Raw genomic sequence first — 15,672 nt, forward strand, 5'->3', positions numbered from 1 at the left:
GGTTAAAGGAGGGAGATGCATGCTCCAAGTTGTTCTTCCTCGTGGCCAATGGAAAGAAGCTCAAGAATTTGATTCCTGCAATCATGCATGGCGAGGAGATAATCACTGATCAGGCCGACAAGGAGAAGCTCTTCTATGACTCTTACAAGGAGATGTTGGAGATGGCACAAGCCAGGAATTGCACTCTAATCTTGGATGCCCTGGATATTAGCCAATGTTGGAAATATGCCCTAGAGGCAATAATAAATTAGTTATTATTATATTTCTTTGTTCATGATAATCGTTTATTATCCATGCTATAATTGTATTGATTGGAAACACAGTGCATGCGTGGATACATAGACAAAACATTGTCCCTAGTAAGCCTCTAGTTGACTAGCTCGTTGATCAAAGATGGTCAAGGTTTCCTGACCATAGGCAAGTGTTGTCACTTGATAACGGGATCACATCATTAGGAGAATCATGTGATGGACTAGACCCAAACTAATAGACGTAGCATGTTGATCGTGTCATTTTGTTGCTACTGTTTTCTGCGTGTCAAGTATTTGTTCCTATGACCATGAGAGCATATAACTCACTGACACCGGAGGAATGCTTTATGTGTATCAAACGTCGCAACGTAACTGGGTGACTATAAAGATGCTCTACAGGTATCTCCGAAGGTGTTCGTTGAGTTAGTATGGATCGAGACTGGGATTTGTCACTCCGTGTGACGGAGAGGTATCTCGGGGCCCACTCGGTAATACAATATCACACACAAGCCTTGCAAGCAATGTGACTTAATGTAAGTTGCGGGATCTTGTATTACGGTACGAGTAAAGAGACTTGCCAGTTAAAGAGATTGAAATAGGTATGTGGATACTAACGATCGAATCTCGGGCAAGTAACATACCGAAGGACAAAGGGAATGACATACGGGATTATATGAATCCTTGGCACTGAGGTTAAAACGATAAGATCTTCGTAGAATATGTGGGATCCAATATGGGCATCTAGGTCCCGCTATTGGATATTGACCGAGGAGTCACTCGGGTCATGTCTACATAGTTCTCGAACCCACAGGGTCTGCACACTTAAGGTTCGACGTTGTTTTATGCGTATTTGAGTTATATGGTTGGTTACCGAATGTTGTTGGGAGTCCCAGATGAGATCACGGACGTCACAAGGGTTTCCGGAATGGTCCGGAAACGAAGATTGATATATAGGATGACCTCATTTGATTACCGGAAGGTTTTCGGAGTTACCGGGAATGTACCGGGAATGACGAATGGGTTCCGGGTGTTCACCGGGGGGGGGCAACTCACCCCGGGGAAGCCCATAGGCCTTGGGGGTGGTGCACCAACCCTTGGTGGGCTGGTGGGACAGCCCAAGAAGGTCCTATGCGCCAAGGATAGAAAATCAAAGAGAAAGAATAACAAGGAGGTGGGAAAGGAGAGAAGGACTCCACTTTCCAATCCTAGTTGGACTAGGATTGGAGGAGGACTCCTCCTCCCTTGGTGGTGCAGCCCTTGGGGCTCCTTGAGCCTCAAGGCAAGCCTCCCCTCCCTCCTCCTATATATATGGAGCAATTAGGGCTGATTTGAGACAACTTTTCCAAGGCAGCCCGACCACATAACTCCACGGTTTTACCTCTAGATCGCGTCTCTGCGGAGCTCGGGCGGAGCCCTGACGAGATTAGATCATCACCAACCTCGGGAGCGCCGTCACGCTGCCGGAGAACTCATCTACCTCTCGGTCTCTCTTGCTGGATCAAGAAGGCCGAGATCATCGTCGAGTTGTACGTGTGCTGAACTCGGAGGTGTTGTCCGTTCGGCACTAGATCGTGGGACGGATCGCGGGACGGTTCGCGGGGCGGATCGAGGGACGTGAGAACATTCCACTACATCAACCGCGTTCACTAACGCTTCTGCTGTGCGATCTACAAGGGTACGCAGATCGGAATCCCCTCTCGTAGATGGACATCACCATGATAGGTCTTCATGCGTGTAGGAAAATTTTTGTTTGCCATGCGACGTTCCCCAACAGCCAAGTGGATCTGTCAGACCAGGACATGGTGTTCACTGATTAGGAGGTGTGGGAGGCAATTAGAGATATGCTAGGTGAGCGGGCCTCGGGCCCGGATTGTTGGGTAACGTAGCATAAATTCAAAAATTTCCTACGCCATATTCAGATCTTCCTATGGAGAGACCAGCAACGAGAGAGGGGTGAGTGCATCTTCATACCTTTGAAGATTGCTAAGCGGAAGCATTGCTAGAACACGGTTGATGGAGTCGTACTCGCGGCGATTCCGAACGCGGTGTGATTCCGATCTAGTGCCAAACCACGGCACCTCCGCGTTCAACACACGTGCAACCCGGTGACGTCTCCCGCACCTTGATCCAGCAAGGAGGAGGGAGATGTTGGGGAAGATCTCCGGCAGCACGATGGCGTGGTGTCGATGGAGAGACGAGGTCTCCCGGCAAGGCTTCGCCAAGCACCGTGGGAGAGGAGGAAGGAGGGAAGCAGGGCTGCGCCGAGGGAGATGGAAAACTGTGTGCAAAACAGCCCCAAACCCCTAGGTATATATAGGAGGAGGGGAGGGGGGTGCCACCCCTAGGGTTCCCACCCCAGGTGGTGCGGCAGCCCCCCAGATGGGAGGTGCGGCGGCCAGGGCAGGGGGAGGGGGTGGCGCACCCCTAGGTGGGCCTTAGGCCCACCAGCACCTAGGGTTCCCCCCTCTCCACCTCCTGCGCCTTGGCCCCCTTTGTGGGAGGCGCACCAGCCCACTTTGGGCTGGTTTCCCTCCACCTTTTGGCCCATGCCACCTCTTGGGGCTGGTGGCCCCTCCCGATGGACCCCCGGGACCATTTCCGGTGGTCCCGGTGGTCCCGGTACGCTACCCGTGACGCCCGAAACATTTCCGGTGTCCAAAACCATCCATCCTATATATCAACCTTTACCTCCGGACCATTCCGGAGCTGCTTGTGACGTCTGGGATCTCATCCGGGACTCCGAACAACTTTCGGTAACCTCGTATAACATTTCCCTATAACCCTAGCGTCATCGAACCTTAAGTGTGTAGACCCTACGGGTTCAGGAAGCATGCAGACATGACCAAGACGCTCTCCGGCCAATAACCATCAGCGGGATCTGGATACCCATGGTGGCTCCCACATGTTCCACGATGATCTCATCGGATGAACCACGATGTCAAGGATTCAATCAATCCCGTATACAATTCCCTTTGTGTGTTGGCATAAAACTTGCCCGAGATTCGATCATCGGTATACATATACCTTGTTCAATCTCGTTATCGGTAAGTCTCTTTACTCGTTCCGTAGCACGTCATCCTATGACTAATTCCTTAGTCACATTGAGCTCATGATGATGTTCTACCGAGTGGGCCCACAGATACCTCTCCGACACACGGAGTGACAAATCCCGATCTCGATTCGTACCAACCCGACAGACACTTTCGGAGGTACCCGTAGTGCACCTTTATAGTCACCCAGTTACGTTGTGATGTTTGATACACCCAAAGCACTCCTATGGTATCCGGGAGTTGCACAATCTCACGGTCGAAGGAAAAGACACTTGACATTAGAAAAGCTTTAGCATACGAACAATACGATCTAGTGCTATGCTTAGGATTGGGTCTTGTCCATCACATCATTCTCCCAATGATGTTATCCCGTTATCAATGACATCTAATGTCCATGATCAGGAAACCATGATCATCTATTGATTAACGAGTTAGCCAACTAGAGGCTTGCTAGGGACACATTGTGATCTATTTATTCACACATGTATTACTGTTTCCTGTTAATACAGTTATAGCATGAACAATAGCGATTATCATGAACCAGGAAATATGATAATAACCAATTTATTATTGCCTCTAGGGCATATTTCCAACATGGATGGTTTTATAGGACTCTTTTTCCACAAAGCTTGGCCTGTGATAAAGACTCATGTTATGGTTGTGATCCACAAGTTCTTCGTGGGCAATGGGCGAGGTTTTGGTCGTCTGAACCAGGCGCTCATCACAGTTATACCCAAGAAAACAGATGCCTCACTAGTTAGAGACTTTCGCCTGATATGTCTTGTGCAGAGCTTCCCTAAACTCTGCTCCAAACTGCCAGCGAAGCGTTTATGTGCTTGCGTGCCAGATTTGGTTGTGATCAATCAATCGACATATATCAGGGGACGAAATATCCATGATAACTTCCTACTGGTGCATTAGGTGGCTAGGATGTTGCATAAGCGCAAGGCTAAAGGTGTTCTACTCAAGCTAGATATTTCCAGGGCCTTTGACTCTCTATCGTGGCCCTTTTTGTTTTAGGTCCTTCGCGCCAAAGGGTTCTCGGAATCCTGGAGGGCTTGGGTGGCGATTTTACTCAACTCTGCTAGCTCAAGGGTGGTGGTTAATGGATGCCATGTGCAAAAGTTCATGAACGCCCAAGGATTGCGACAAGGCGAACCACTCTCACCTTTATTGTTCGTCATTGCCATGGATGTTCTTACTGCCATAATCACCAAGGCGCAACAAGCTGGGGTGATCAGCACGTTGCCTCGATGTTTGCCTCCATGAAGAATGTCGATTTATGAGGACGATGTGGTGTTTTTCATTCGGGCGACTAGTGGAGATCTCAGTTTTGTTAGGGCTGCTCTCAGCTTGTTTGGTGCAGCTTTGGGATTGAACGTGAACTTTATAAAACCTATGGCTATCATGATCAGAAGTAATGATAATGATCAGGCAATTGTTATAGACGCTCTGCGATGGCGTATGGAAAAGTTCTCATGCACTTATCTTGGACTCAAACTGTCTATTTATCAACTCACGAGATCTAAATGGCAACGTGTGCTTGATGTAGCGCTGACTATATTCCCTGGATGGAAATGTGGATTAGTGACAAGGCCAGAGAGGCTAATCCTAGTTAATAATGTGGTCCGAGCTAGACCCATGCATAATCTCATGACCGCGGAGGCGTCCAAATGGGCCGTGAAGCATGTTGACAAAGGATATCGACTTTCTTTTGGGCCGGTTCAGAGGAGACACATGGAGGGCAGTGTCTAGTGGCTTGGCAGAGAGTGTGTCGCCCGAAGAAGATGGGGGGACTTGGGGTCATTGACCTCGGTAAGCAAGGACTTGCACCCAGGTTGCGTTGGGAGTGGCTCAAAAGGACGGACAACTCGAGACCTTGGCAAGGTTTTCCGGTTTCCTCACACAAACAGGTCCAAAAGGCATTCACAAGCTTGCTTCACTTGAAGGTTGGAGCGTGATTAAAGAACAACGCCGCCAAAAGGAAGGAGAAATTCGACGCATGGTGGTCGACGTTGATGACGAAGCAAGACGTCAAGGTCGACCTTCTCAGGACCAACGTCGCCGCGAAGAAGAGAAACATCGAGCTAGCGATCTTGATGGAAGCAGACATATCGACGAAGGACGAGAAGGTGAAGGCATGGTACCTCGTGGAACGCGACCTAATCTTAAACCAAATGCCCGCTCCGACGGCGACCATGGTAGCGACGACGAGGAAAACACGATGACGCCTAGTCCGAGCACAGAAACCATGTCGATGATAAGCCCGACTACGCCGATGACGAGCTCGACCTTGGCCAGTCCCGCGCCAGAGGAGCCGCATTACGTTGAGTCGGCCGTTCGATTCTTTTCTTGTCTACTATCCCTTCCTTTTGATCGCCGAACTATTGAGTGTGTTTGATCGCCGAACTATGACATGCCGATCGTCGACTTATGGCATGATGATTGCCGAACTAGTGGCGTCTTTCTGGGAGCAGTGAAGACAAGTTCGAATTAGTTGACGTCTCGAGGCCAAAACCTGGGAACACGGTTGGAAACTCGTTTGCCCCCAATGCGAAAAAGGCTCCGGCGCAAACACTAAAAGGGATTCACAGGGTGCGCTGGGGGGCCAAACGGCTCGAGTTGCTCTGACGTGGATGAACCGTTGAGACCCTATGTTTGTTAAGAAAAAATAGAGATGAGTTTTTGCACACAGGTCCTTAAGACTTGTGCATTTCTCCGTCCTTTACAAGGCCCCTTCCGGCGTAACGGGCAATTCATCGAACGCCAGTCACCATGGACACGCCTGCCCCTACGCAGCCGGACGCGTCGGCGCCGCCGCCGCCGCCCTCAACCGCGGCTGCGGCTCCCCCTGCCGCGCCGTCGACCAATCCCGCGCCTCCCGTTTCCACCGCCGCGCAACCCACCTCCGACCCCACCCCTGCTCCTGCCCCTGTTCCCGCTCCCGCTCCCGCCCCAGCACCAGCGCCCGCCCCCGCCCAAACCCTAGAGCCCCCAACTCCGATCCCCGCCACCGCCCGGCCGCCGGCGCCTCGCATGAGGCCTCCGTACACCCACCTAGCCTCGCCCATCACGATGTCCTCCTCCTCCTCTGCCGCCGCAGCAGGGCCCTCCTCCACGACTTCTGCAATGGCAAGGGGAGGGGTTGCCATCGGGTTGCCTGCGCACCCGCGTGGGGCGCAGACGCCCATGGGCTATACGGGGTTCGTGCCTCCGCCGCCGCTCGCTCACCAGTTCAGCGCCATGCATCGTGGCCCCGACCAGACCCCTCTGCCCACTCCACAGGTCTGCGTCTCATTCTTGAACTCGGTTCTTTATAGTCCTGGTTAATAAGCTCGAAATTCATGGAGTTCTCTTCCAATTGAGGCCAAAACTTAGCTCGTGTAGCATATATTTTTCTTTCAGGGAATCCATTAGTTGTGACTAGCTGCACTTTCTTGATGTTCCTAGTTATAACGAGCTACTAATTTGTTGAACACAACCTCAAGCGTACAATGGATGGTCACTCTCTCAACCATCGCCAACTTTTAGGTCCCTCTGTTTCTCGTCCTATATACACGACACTTTAATTTTCTCTTGAACCCCCAGTTGGTTCCACCTTGCTTTGAATGAGATCTTGGATTTATTGGGTTTCTAAGACCAGTGAACCACACCTCATGGCTTTATATTGTTATTATCCACCCTGCCTTTGGAATGAGATCTCGTCCTTTGTATGGAAGAAGGAAACCTAAACCCGCTAGGATTAGTCTATGTTTGCACTTTGCAGAGTATCTCAAGTGCTTTCATTGTCATTAACTTCCACCCTGCCTTCTCTTTTGAGTTATGAAACGATTCCTGATGATGCTTATGACTTTCAGCTTAGGCAACCTGCCCCGGGGATCCAGAATATTGGGATGATTGGTTCCCTTAATGCGTCTCAGATGAGACCAGGATCAATATCTAGTTCGCAACAGCCAAGGCCAGGTCTTCCATCATCAGCGACACCATCTTCATCTGGTAGCCAAATGCCAGGTTCACAAGTAAGAAGCCTGTTAGGCTGTTACTTGCAATGATGTAGTCTAGTTTATCTCTAGGCATTTCATTGTTGTGTTTCGGTTATATGCAAAATGTGTGATTATGTAATTTTTTTTTGTTCATCTCAATGTTGGTGCAGACATGAAAGAATATCTACATACCTTCTAAATGTGGATCAATCATTTGTAATCCATAGAAGTATAGGTTGAATTCAGGCTTCTTGCCCCTTGATTGCTTCCACATATTGTATGCTGTACCATCAGATTAGGAGGGAATATACCAACTTCTTTATTGCAATTCATGTCATGTTGTGTGCTTGATTGACTTATTTTCCCACAGAAAACCCCCATGCATTCTTTAACAAGACCGATGTCTATGGGTTCCCCTGCGGCGGCTTTACAGCAAACTCCGGCAAATATGTCTTCACCATTTAGGCCACAACAAAGGCCACAAGTGCCACAACAAAGGCCACAAGTTCCACAACAAAGGCCACAAGTTCCACAACCAAGACCATACCATGCTGCACAATCTGCACCTATAGCTTCTCAACAGAATGCACTTTCAGGACAGCAGCAGCTACCTCAGCAGCAACTTTTGCAGCAGCAACCTCAACATCATCAGCAGCAACATCAGCAGCAGCAGCAGCAACAGCAAGTTCTACAGCAGCAGCAACAACAGCAGCAGCAGCAGCAGCAGCAGCAGCAACAGCAGCAGCAGCAGCAGCAGCAGCAGCAGCAAAGTCAACCACAAAGTTCCTCACAGCAAAATACAACACTGAAAAACCAGCAGCAAGCTGCCCGAACTCCTGTCTCATTGACTCAGAAGCCTGATTCTCCAGCCACACTACAAGCTACTAATATGCAGCTTGTGGACATGGCTTCCGCTGATGCAGCTTCTGGTGAATCTAGTAATCGGCTACTCTCCAAGAGGAGTATACATGATTTACTTGCACAGGTATGCGGTGTTTCCTGAGCTGCAGTTGAGAGAAGGTGCAAGGTTATGCAATTCCAGATTTCCTTAGATCCTATATTTTCAGTTTTTCATACATCTCATTCCACTGATGTGATTAATGGCGTTTGTTAGCGTGTTATTCTGGTTCCAAAATATTTCCTTTTGCATATATGTCTGAAATGCTTGTTTTCTCTCTTCTCATACAATTTTATATTTAGCCTCATCTTTTGCTACCCCTATGCATAGTTGCATAAAGAAAGACATGGTACTTAACACTTTGAAAGTTCAGCTATCCTTTTGTAAAATAAAAAACACTGGGTTTTATCCTCAGTAGTAAAAAGAAAAAAAATCATATTTGGATCATATGTAGCAAAGGATGCCATATATAAATTATATAAATGAAACAAAGGGTGCCATATTTTGACATAGTTTTATGTAGCCTGCATGCATAGTGCATGGACCAAGCAAGGAACCTACATGTCACTGACATGTGGCCTGTCATTTTATCAAACACTATGTTTCATTTTATCAAATCCTCCTTCCTAAAATTGCGCTATTGATTTAAGTGCTTAGAATGACCTGTGTTAAATCTATTCCAGTGATGGTTGAACTTAAGTACGGTTTTAGTGGAACAGTAATTACTCTTGGAAATACTTGCACAAGATATTTTTGTTGAGTTTACAGTACTCAGCATGAGCTCTGTAGGATCGTAAACATCACTTGGGCTGACCGATTTAACGATTAATTGACTCTCGTACTAGTTTTCTGTAGTTGTGCATTTCACTTTGTAGCAGTAAAAGTGCCAACCTTTCTTATAATTTGTTCGCACAGATCGACCCTTCGGAAAGGCTGGATCCTGATGTTGAAGATGTTCTTATTGACATTGCAGAAGATTTTATTGAATCTGTAGGTTTTTTGACCCTTTCTTCTTTTTTTCGTTTGGTGATTTTTATCCAAGGATAATTATTTTTCAGAATATGTTTTCCTTTTTTAAGAAAATACGCATGGTTTCTCAAGCCTTTGTGCATTCTGGATGATTTCTTATTAGCTATTTTGTTTTTGATAACTATTTTGAGCAGGTCGGAACATTTGCTTGTTCTTTAGCAAAGCATAGAAAGTCTACTACTCTGGAAGCCAAAGATGTACTCCTTCATGCAGGTACCTAATTATTTTGGCTTTTCTAGAATATTAATGCGCTTGTGCAATTACAGTTGATTTATAGTTTAATATCACCATTGCAGAGAGAAGCTGGAATATCACCTTGCCAGGTTTCACCGGGGATGAAATAAAACTATACAAGAAGCCGGTAATTCTTAACTTCACATATTCATTTCTTCCTTGTAGTTATTTATTTTGTAACCCATATTGACATTTCCTTGCCTCTTCTTGGTGTTCTGCAGCATGTCAACGATATTCACAGGGAGAGGCTTACTCTGGTACTTTTTTTTATCATCCTCACCACATCAACTATCCACCTTATTTCATGCATGATTACTTCTTGAACTATGGATATAATTCTCAGCCTCTGTCATTGGTTGGAAACATGATATTCGTAAACATATTATTGCGATTGCATCTACTCAAATATAACTTTTAGAGCTCCAAGGATCCCAATCTACATAAAATGATGTTTGAAAGAAAAAATGAACTAGCTATAAAACAGCGCACATCACTTAAGGCAGCCCTTCTGCATTTTCTGCATGTGCCTGAAGTAAGCCCTTCTGCATTTTCTGCATGTGCCTGAAGTAAGCCCTTCTGCATTTTCTGCATGTGCCTGAAGTATGATTAATATATCCGCTTTTGTTGGATATACTTCCATTGCATTTGGCATTGACATGTTAGTTTTTCTTTTACCTCAATCGGTACAGATCAAGAAGTCAATGGCGAGTGAAGGGAACATAAAGACGTCTGCTGCCCAAGTTACAGCCAACCAGAAAAATCAGACTCCAAAGCCACCTGCGACAGGTTCTCCGTGAATGGAAAACCACCTAGCCCTGGTTGTAGAGTGTGTAGCCTTGCAAACATAACATGCATAATATTTTTTGTAAAGCTGGAAGCATTACAGTGCTAAGTACTAACTAATATGTTTGTTCCGTAGTTTTATGGCATGTCTCAGTTGCAACCCTGCAAATTTAGACCCTGAACCTTGGTGAGGTATCCGCAGTACTTATCCATTACAGGATTTTGCTCAAGTGACTTTGTTCAGGCGTAGTTGAAGCAGGAGAAGCCTTGCCGTCTCAGCTACTCTGGCAATGGCTAAATATGTGTATATATGCTCATGGGTGCTGTTCTCAGATGTCCTGAATGAGTGTTATTTTACTATTTGACCTCAATCCAAGGTTTATTAGCACGGGCATGTCCAGTATTTGCATTTGCCACTGAATTAGTTTGTCTCTGACAAGGCCATAGTGACAGGAACACTGCATGAACTACCATTTGCTACTATATGTTCTGATAGGAATCCCAGGTAAAATGCCCTTGGGAACTTGGTTACCTGAAGATAGTGTTGATACACTCTTTTTCATTTCCCTAAATCAGGAGAATCCTTTTGGGGGCTTTTATCTGTGTTGCTTTGGAAGCGGGTCAGGACTCAGAAGAAACGCCAGTTTGGTATAGGTCCTTAAACAGTGCTACGCAACGTGACGTTATGAGTCAATAACATCTTAAACAGTGCTACGCAATGAGACATCATGAGTTGATAACATGTGGGAACGGTTACATGTTGTTCTGAGTCTTGAAACGCTGTCCCTCATGTAGGATAACCTAGGGTTTCCATTTTTTTCGATTTCTGGTGTCTCATGTCTGAGGCGTTGGACCTCTGGTTTAAAACCAATGAGACAGAATATCAAGCAATTCAAAAGCGTTCCATATGCTCTTGTGCAGTACAAAAACAAGACATAACAAAAAGATGGTGGTTCGCTGGAGCAGGCTGTGAGGCCCAAGCGGTCCAGATGTGCGGCGGCCCGTTATCCTTCCACCGTTGGAAGCGGGCAGTTGTCGCTGCTCTGTGAAACCAGCCTCTGGTTTAAAACCAATGAGACAGAATATCAAGCAATTCAAAAGCGTTCCATATGCTCTTGTGCAGTACAAAAACAAGACATAACAAAAAGATGGTGGTTCGCTGGAGCAGGCTGTGAGGCCCAAGCGGTCCAGATGTGCGGCGGCCGTTATCCTTCCACCGTTGGAAGCGGGCAGTTGTCGCTGCTCTGTGAAACCAGCCTCACGCTTTGCCTGCCATATGCTCTTGTGCAGTACAAAAACAAGACATAACAAAAAGATGGTGGTTCGCTGGAGCAGGCTGTGAGGCCCAAGCGGTCCAGATGTGCGGCGGCCGTTATCCTTCCACCGTTGGAAGCGGGCAGTTGTCGCTGCTCTGTGAAACCAGCCTCACGCTTTGCCTGCCACATCATGGACCGTGAGGCCCAGCCTTCGCACAGGCCCCAGCCGGTCCACTACTCAACTTGGAACGGGCGGGCCAGCAGTAGCACAACCGGACCAGGCCCACAGCACCGCAACAGCGTCCACACCACCTTAAAGCCCCCACTCGGGTTACAAGCTCGCGCAACTGAGCTCGGCGAGAATTAAGGCGGAGGCGGCTATTTAAACCGGTCGAACACACACTCGGTAGGCGAGGTGGGACTAAACAAGACGGGGCGTTGCCGTTGCGTTCCGTTCCCGCTGCGGTGCGGCTTCCCGCTGAAGTTTTTTAGCGTGGGCTCTGGGCTTTCTCGTTTTGGGCTCGTGAAACGCATTGCGAGCAGGATTTTTCGTGTTCTCCTATGGATGGTTTATCTCCACGTTTGTCTGGAAAAAAAGGGTGCTTCTCCACGTCTGAGTCAGCCGGCAGCGACGTTCCGCTGTCCGTGTCATGGCTGACCTGTGACCTCCGAATCATTTTGTCCGGACCGGAGGTACGAGGCACGGCCACGGCGACCGACCGACCAACCATCGCGCCGAAAAGGGCAGCTGATGCTTCAGCTGAACCTCCGCGTGCGGCCGCGCGGGCGTCTGTCTGGTCTGCCGTCGGCCACCGCGCCCGGCGGCCGGTCGTTGTTGGGCTGTGGCCATGTCGTGCCGGAGGTCGGCATCCGTCGCCTGCCTTCCCCGGAGAAGGAACGAACGAACGGGACGGGAGGAAACAAGCGTCGCCTTCACAACGGAACGGAACGGGACGGGATGAGACGACCAGAGCGCTCGATCAGCTTATGATATGAGGCAATCAAATGTTGCAGCTAGCCCGATTTTCTGAGCAGCTCAATCAAGCTTGGGGATCTCGGACGGTGCTTGTGTTTTACTCAAGGGTGATGACAAGAGAGTCTCGCTCTACCACGAGGGTAACTAAACAGGGAGCGATGTCCGGCACATTGGCCGGGTGCAGTGCTTAGCAACAAAATTTTCTGCTTGTCAGGTTCCACTTGTCGCCATCGTGATCAGTGTTAATTACTGCTGATCACACGACTAAAGAGCCTCGATCCCTCCTCCCATTACGGGTCGCGGCTGAACTGAACCTAATCCTCTGATCTCGAGAAAGCACCGAGCACGTCACGCCAAACCAGATGGGTGCTGTCGACGGAGCCCGATCATACTCAGAAAATATACATACACTGAACTTGCAGCAGGGAGCGTAACGCAGAAGCTAGCATCCGGATTCGACTGGGCCTATTCTTCTGTTGCCTTCGGCTCGTATGTAGAAGCACAGTGGTAGTAGCGCCACACACTGTAGTTCCGCATTAAGGCCGACTGTGTGAAGAGTGAAGACAGCTACCTTAGTCTGTCTCACGCACGCATTGTGTTTTATCATTGCGTGCAGCTTCGTTCAGATGCCGCAAACCCTACCCACGGATGGCTAGCTTGCGCCCACTCCCCGAGCCGCTGTAGATCAACCAGCCCATGGGTTCTTCCATCAGGTTGCAAGCCAGTGTACAGCATTTTTGTAGGTAATACACCAATTCGCACTTAGTATCTGCAGTGGCTGCCTACTACTGCATGTGTCCCTCGCCCGCTGATCACTGTTGCGGCATGATGCAGCAGAGCACCTCTCATGGAAGCATCAATTGGGCTTCGATCCTAGTCGTACGTGCAGCCTTGATTGTACTTAACGCGGACTGTGCTGCTGGGTGCTCACGCATTCAAGCCCTTAATCCGTCGACCAATCGGCAGGGAACAGGCTCATCGAGGCCTCTGTACCTACCTGTCCATCTCCGAGAGTGAGGCTCCCATATCCCTACCCGCCATCCCTCCATCTTTATCGAGCTTGCCATTCGTCCAAATGGATATGCACCTCCCCTCCGACCTTCGAGTAAGTAGTACTTTCCCCGTCCTAAAATAAATTTCTTACCTTCAATATAATTTTATATTAAAATCAGTTTAAAATTGACACATTCGTTTTGAGAGGAGAAGAAGGAGAAGAGGGCCATGACTAAATCATTAGTATCCAGGGCGGATCTTATGTGTGAAATACCTGGCACAATATTGTCAAGATTCTGTCCGTTGGGGGGACGCTGTCCGACGGTTAAGTGTCGGACGAAACCAGTTGGTGCGCGCGTGCTAACTACTCCTAACTGACAGGGGTCGAGCTGGTTTACGCCCGTTGCCGGGTCAAGCAAGCCCATTGTTTTTGATGTTTTTTCCTTAAGAAGATAGCGTCCGCGCCACGACCCCCGTACTCTGCCACACTGCTCTCTGGTCAAATCCCGTATGCACATTTGCTGCAGCGTCTAACTGTCTTATCGTCTGCGTCTACATGCTCCCAGTCCCATACGCCTTCTCCACGATGTGATGTGCAGGAAGGAACAGACGCTCTCGATGGGGCAAGCGGCGCCATACCTGTCTCGCCAGGTGGCTCGGCTGTCGCTGTTGCTGGCGTTTCTTTATCAGACTCCGACGCCAGATGTCGCACGGGGCACCTAATAAGCGGCTAAACGTACCTTTCGCCAGTACTAATGGAAATGGAGGGAGCCTGGGACACGGGAACGGCCGCACTGGAGATCGGTCTCGCCGCTCTAGGAGTCGCTCGAGGACGTACCCTACCATGTGTGATTGCGTATGTGGTGGCAGGTAGGGCCGTCGCGCATATGCCTGTTTGGCTATGCAGCGGCTTGATTACGGTTGTAGGAGAGTGCCGGCCGTGGCACCCTGCTTCTTTCTTTTATCCATTTTTTTTCGATCCGTAGACTACCTAATGACGATTACAATCACCGAAGCGAGTTAAAGAGGCGTCGCCGTCATCACCCCGTCATGGTTTATGTGATATTGGTTTCAGTGTTAGTGCTATACCGTTTACATTATATTAAAAAATTATGCATGATATAGCATCATCTGAGATTGAAGATATTGATGTCACTATTAAACTCAACCAATATCAAATCAATAGGAATATCAACCACAACCATCTTTAGCGCCTGCACACAAAAGAACAAACAACTTGCATCCAACGCGGGCAAGAGGGTTGTCAATCCCATTGGTCTCGTTATTTGCAAGCAAATGTGGTTTGTAGATAAAATAAAAGCAAATAAGTGGCAGCAAGGTATTAAAGGTTTTAGCAATATGTTGTGAATAGACCTGGGGGCCATAGTTTTTCCTAATGTCATCTCTCATGAAAATAACACATGGTGCATAAACAAATTACTCTTGGACAATTGATAGAAGAGCGGATAGTTATGCGATTTTCATGGTAATGATCATGTAAATATAGGCATCACGTCCATAAACAAATAGGCTGACTCCTCCCTGCATCTATTACTATTACTTTACATCAAGAGCGCTTCTATGCTTGCCTTTCTACATATTAAGTTCATGACAAACGAAGTAATGCTTGGAGAAAGATGGTACGATGTAGACAAAGTAAACTCAACCAATATGAATAAACCCCATCGTGTTACCCTTAGTAGGAGCAATACAAAGACACAACTTCTCCCCTTCGGTCACTGGGATACAGAAACTCGCCAAGTTGAACCTACTACAACACACCTCTCTCACCTAAGAAATATGAGTCTAGTTGGCCAAACTATTTCAATAAATCAGGGAGAATTACGAAGTTATCATAATCATGCACATAAGAATCATACTATATATCAGAGGAGACTCAAATATTTATCATGAATAATCATGCACATAAGACTCAAATATTTATCATGAATAGTCCGTTACGGGGGCCACAAGCCATCAGGGCGCACCCCCTAGGGCGGGCCCTGTTGGCTTGTGGGGCCCTCGTGTACCCTCATGCCTCCTTCCGATGCACCACGTTCTTGTTTTGGTCTAGAAAAAATACACAAAAAATTTCAGGTCAATTGGACTTTGTTTGGTATTGAAAACCTGAAAAGTGGAAAAACACAGAGAAAATAGCAATTGGCACTCGGCATTGGGTCAACAGGTTAGTGCTAAAAAATAATATGAATTGGTAGGTA

General features: G+C 47.9%; 1 protein-coding gene across 1 annotated transcript; it reads left to right on the forward strand.

The window, feature by feature from the left end:
• Window positions 1-6,076: 6,076 nt before the first annotated feature.
• Window positions 6,077-10,622, forward strand: LOC123444843 (transcription initiation factor TFIID subunit 12). Its single transcript, XM_045121702.1, has 8 exons — window positions 6,077-6,586; window positions 7,159-7,320; window positions 7,655-8,269; window positions 9,098-9,172; window positions 9,346-9,424; window positions 9,508-9,572; window positions 9,667-9,702; window positions 10,135-10,622. The coding sequence occupies exons 1-8, from the start codon at window positions 6,077-6,079 to the stop codon at window positions 10,240-10,242; spliced, it is 1,650 nt and encodes a 549-aa protein (XP_044977637.1). The 3' UTR covers window positions 10,243-10,622.
• The last annotated feature ends 5,050 nt before the right edge of the window (window positions 10,623-15,672 follow it).

The sequence above is a fragment of the Hordeum vulgare genome, chromosome 3H (assembly GCF_904849725.1).
Source record: "Hordeum vulgare subsp. vulgare chromosome 3H, MorexV3_pseudomolecules_assembly, whole genome shotgun sequence".
In the NCBI taxonomy this organism is placed as follows: Eukaryota; Viridiplantae; Streptophyta; class Magnoliopsida; order Poales; family Poaceae; genus Hordeum; species Hordeum vulgare.